This window comes from Pinus tabuliformis, chromosome X, assembly GCF_031772625.1.
Source record: "Pinus tabuliformis cultivar Carrire ecotype Pingquan chromosome X, CPIR1, whole genome shotgun sequence".
In the NCBI taxonomy this organism is placed as follows: domain Eukaryota; kingdom Viridiplantae; phylum Streptophyta; class Pinopsida; order Pinales; family Pinaceae; genus Pinus; species Pinus tabuliformis.
Genome location: NC_142308.1, coordinates 1518887666 through 1518892222, shown reverse-complemented (window position 1 = coordinate 1518892222; position 4557 = coordinate 1518887666). Strand labels below are relative to the sequence as shown.

The 4557-nt window shown below is 37.5% G+C and overlaps 1 protein-coding gene across 1 annotated transcript; it reads right to left on the bottom strand.

The window, feature by feature from the left end:
- Window positions 1–537: 537 nt before the first annotated feature.
- LOC149145830 (akuammiline synthase 1-like) lies at window positions 538–1807 on the bottom strand. The gene is made up of 2 exons (XM_089453317.1): window positions 1467–1807; window positions 538–713 (listed from the first exon to the last, which is right to left on the bottom strand). Exons 1-2 carry the CDS (start codon window positions 1707–1709, stop codon window positions 666–668), a joined length of 291 nt encoding a protein of 96 aa, XP_089309443.1. The 5' UTR covers window positions 1710–1807; the 3' UTR covers window positions 538–665.
- Window positions 1808–4557: the final 2750 nt, after the last annotated feature.

Genomic DNA, 4557 nt, shown 5'->3' with positions numbered 1-4557 from the left:
GTTTTTTGTTCGCAAACGATTGAGGTCTTATTGCAGCCTTCACGTTGCCCGATGCAAAAATATTGAGGCAATCTCATTTTATCCAAAGTACGCTGTGGTTATTTTATCCAAAGTTCTAAGACTGAAAGCATTCTACCTCTTATTAGAGGCTTCACGTGGCCCGATGCAAGAAAACTGCGGCAATACAATTTTATCCAAAGTTCAGAGAGAGAGCCAATATACTGTAGCCCTTTTGAGATCCTTTCCACATGTATATCAAGGCTCCTTCCACATGGCTATTAGCATGCAAGGCCCCTTCTTCCACATTGCTATTAGCATGCAAGGCCCCTTCCATATGGCTATTAGCATGCAACTCTGGTATGGTATGGTAAAAGATAGTCGCCGCCTACCCAGAAGAGTCTGCAAGATTACAATTGCAGTCTTTGGACGTGCTCAGAAGAGTCTGCAAGATTACAATTGCAGTCTTTGGACATGCTCTGTTATCTACACGCTTGAGTCTGCAAGATGCCATTGAGTCGCTTGAGTCTGCAAGATGGCATTGTGGAAGGCAGTGGCATTGTAGTTTGTGACCTGACAGACCTGGTATGTATCTGACTATCTTTATGTATTTGGGAAAACTTCAGATGCAGCTAACTCCGGAGAAGTACCTTACTTGTTATTTTGTGTTATTCCGCTAGCTGCAAGGGATCTACCTGCAGAGGATCATGGAGAACCTGTTAATTTAAAGCATAAATTTAGCACCGTGGCTTCAAGGTGAAATTACCAAAACCTTAATAAAAAACTCAACCAGAAATGCATCCATTTTGTTCTTTAATTTCCTCTGCTTTAAATGCATCCTTTTTTTTTTCTTTAACTATTTTTATTTAACTGTTTTTATTTACTGCAGGCGATATTAATGATATTGAACATGAAAAACTTACTCAAAAACTCAACGGTAAATAACGGTAAATGCCTAATTTAGTATTCTCAAGATCTTTAAGGTGTTCTGGTGCATTCGAGAGAATTATTTAACTGTTTTTATTTACTGCAGGCGATATTAATGATATTGAACATGAAAAACTTACTCAAAAACTCAACGGTAAATAACGGTAAATGCCTAATTTAGTATTCTCATTTAGTATTCTCAAGATCTTTAAGGTGTTCTGGTGCATTCGAGAGAATGAGCCGAAATATTCTGCAAAACTGGAAAAGTAGAGTTTTTATTGAATTACAATTCTGTTCATATTTTATTATAATTTAAGTTTATTTAAATGGAACAAAACTGTTGGGTGCTCAAAAAATTGATTATATTTCGACCATAGTTGGGATTCTACCCAATTCTTATCAAATTTGTAACTGACAAAAAAATATATACTGTAGAAAAGTCTGTTTTCTACATTTGTGTATAGTAAACTGTAACAAAGAAAACATCTTTCAAATCATTAATTAAATGCAGATTGTAATTAGGAGGTTTTTCAATCACATACCTGAACTGCAAGCAAAGGAAGAGACTGGCCGTCTGCACAAATAGAATGGTTCAGAGGAAACAACGGTTCCTGAATATAGCGAGGACTTTTGTGAAGGAGAATCTGGTCAAGGGTGGCGTCTGCAACGACCTCTGTAAATTGGGCACCCTCGTCATTGCATTCCATATTTAGAAAACCGTCGGGAGAGTCGACCAATCTGCCAGCGAAAAGGTAGAAATGAAGGAGCACCTTTTCCAGGCTCATGGATGAATTCGTTCGGAAGCAGTGGTGTACCACAAGCCTCCATACAAAGCCACCGTTCTTCGACTTGAATCTGCTCTGCGCAGAAATGTCCAAATCAGATATATATGATGCGGTGTGCAGTTTTGAGTAAGAGATTCATGGAAGTTTTCAGCTTAATTGAAATGAGGGCCGGAATTGTTCATTCCAGCCTCCTGGTCTTCCATTTCATACCCGGAAAAGTAAATTATCTGACTTGAACTGTTCCCAGCATCCATTTCTCTGAGATTATGAAAGGATGTACCAGTGAAAAACAAATTATATCATATTAGAGGAGTTACACCCCCGATGGGGAATGAACACTATCGGAAGGAAGGTAGAAAACAGAGGAGGTAGTCGTCTAATCCTCTAGCTAGACCGGTTTCAATTACTAAACTGTAGGAGAGACCGTCAGAGAACTCGATGCACCACTCCTAATCGATGCCCCGAGAACAAAAAGGTAGGACAGCCGGCCATGAGAAACATATCAAACTCAGGAAAGTCCCCGAACATAAAACTCAGGAATCATGGGGAGATTTTACGATCAGAGAAGCTGTGGGATCAACACAGCAGTTGTTGTATTGAAAAAATGCCAGGTAGAGGATCAGAGAAGCTGTGGGATCGACACAGCAGTTGTTGTATTGAGAAAACGCCAGGTGGAGTGCACACGTGGTGCATGCATGCCAGGGATGCTACCCAAAAGTTTTTTACTCTTTTACCTTTTTAATATTTTTTTTCAATTATTAAGATTTAATATTTTATTTAAATAAATAAGTAAATATATTAAAGATTTTTGCAGCCACTTGAATTTATTAAGATTTAATATTTTATTTAAATAAATAAGTAAATATATTAAAGCTTTTAGTAGCGACTTGAATTTGGATTTTCTTGAATTGAATCTTTGGATTGACTGGAATATAGTGCTCCTAAAGAAGCAGTGATGCATTTAATTTCTTCCGTGTGAGTTATCATGGTAACATGCATACATATTCTCTTTTACAATCGTCAGCAACAAGAAGAAACGATGAGATCAGGAAGACAATTATAAAATTAATGACAAGCGGGCCAGCTGCAATTTGAAAGGCCTCATGATGCCAAGATTCCAAATTGAGAAGATCCATTTTAAGACTCTTCAAAAAATCAGTACAGGTTCCTTACTCTTCGCAACTAAAAGGGTTTAAGCTCGAACTCCATTTCCATGGTTTCAACAACAAATGATCCTGTCTGCTCATGAGACTTGACTTTATGAACCATGATTACGAGAAATTCAGGGAAGGAGAGCTGAATCGGGTTCGTTACAGCGCTGCAGCATAGATAGGATTATGGAATTGGGTTCGTTACAGCGCTGCATCATAGATATGATTAATAATTGGGTTAGTTACAACGCTGCATCATTGTTATCATCCTTCATTGACCAAAACATAAAAATATTTAATTATCCAAACCATTTTTAAATTTATTTAAAAACATAACTTTATCAATAAATATAAACTATTAATATTGGCCATTTCGCCATACTTCAGTGAATCTTAAAAACTACCAGTCATGAACAAACTAAACATAAGGTCTAACGAATCCGAATAAGTTTGAAGTATCATTAAATCATCAACATAAGCTCGAACAAACTTACTTCTATGACGAGGAGGTTGTATTTGTCACTTTGGAGGGGGCTCCGTGCATCTACATCAGTGTTGAGAATAATAACAGTGTGGGATAAACAGTGTCCAGTGTTAATCCTGCTTTGTATGGTTTTAAATTTAGTTATTTAAAATTACTTTGGAAGTCAATCTTTCACCTATGTAATAAGAAGACTGCTTTTGAGTTTGTTTTTAAAATTTTTGGTTAAGTATTAGATTTAAAAAGAAAAAGGTGTGCAGAAATATTAATTTATGCTTATGAAGTTAGGATTTCCTGACATATTAACGCGATAGCATTTAATATCAACTGCAGTAATCTACAGTTAGTGTCTATCAACTGCATTACAGAAGGGGCCATTTATAATATCAATCTTGGAGGTTTATTGCTTATCGAAGCAGACCTGCGAATGCTAGTAAAATAGATCGCCCATATCTTGTTGTTCTTGCATATATGATATTCCATATTTTAAATTATCACAATCCATAACAGAGATCTGCTTTAGGCTTGTGATAGTTATTATAAAAAGAAGGGACAAGGGATCTGCACAGGCCTTTGGATAAGCAAGAACGATAACTTTAGTACCCTTTCAGAAGGATGGTGCAGACATCAAGCAAGCTGACCAAAATGAAGTGTATTTTCAAGAAGTGGCAGAGCTTCGGCGGCAGGACAAAACGTTCATATAGCAACCTCACTCGGAACCCTTCATTCAATGATCCATCGGATCGTGTTGCAGGACAACACCTTCCATCAATTTTGAGATTGTATCCTACACCGATATGCTAGTCAAAATAATTTTTCTGTAAGCTTGTAAGAGAATTGTATTGGCTCAATTTCATGCCCAATCCTCAATACAGGCACCATGAACGATCCTTTCAAGGTTGCAAAATCAGCAGAGAGCCACAGGGAGATGAAGAGGGATGGATGTAGCCATCTCGGAACAACTCTTCTGATTGTCTTTGTATTTCTGCATTTCTGATTGTCTTTGTATTTCTACATGCTACAAGTTGCACAAAGCGTTTGTATTGTGTTGTTGTGGCAGACCCCGGCAGGGACTACAGCCACGGCAGTGGCTCCCTTGTTTTTATAGTATTCTTAAAGACATCGCTAAGATCAAAATCCCCCTTCTCTACTAAAAATGCTCTTGATCGTCAAAGAAACTACCCATATCAAGGTATTAACCTGCTACGCTTAATTT

Coding starts and splice junctions, on each gene's coding strand:
- LOC149145830 (XM_089453317.1), bottom strand. CDS start 1,709: ATGAGCCTGGAAAAGGTGCTCCTTCATTTCTACCTTTTCGCTGGCAGA. Junction 714..1,466: donor TTCCTTTGCTTGCAGTTCAG/GTATGTGATTGA, acceptor TTAAATTAACAG/GTTCTCCATGATCCTCTGCA.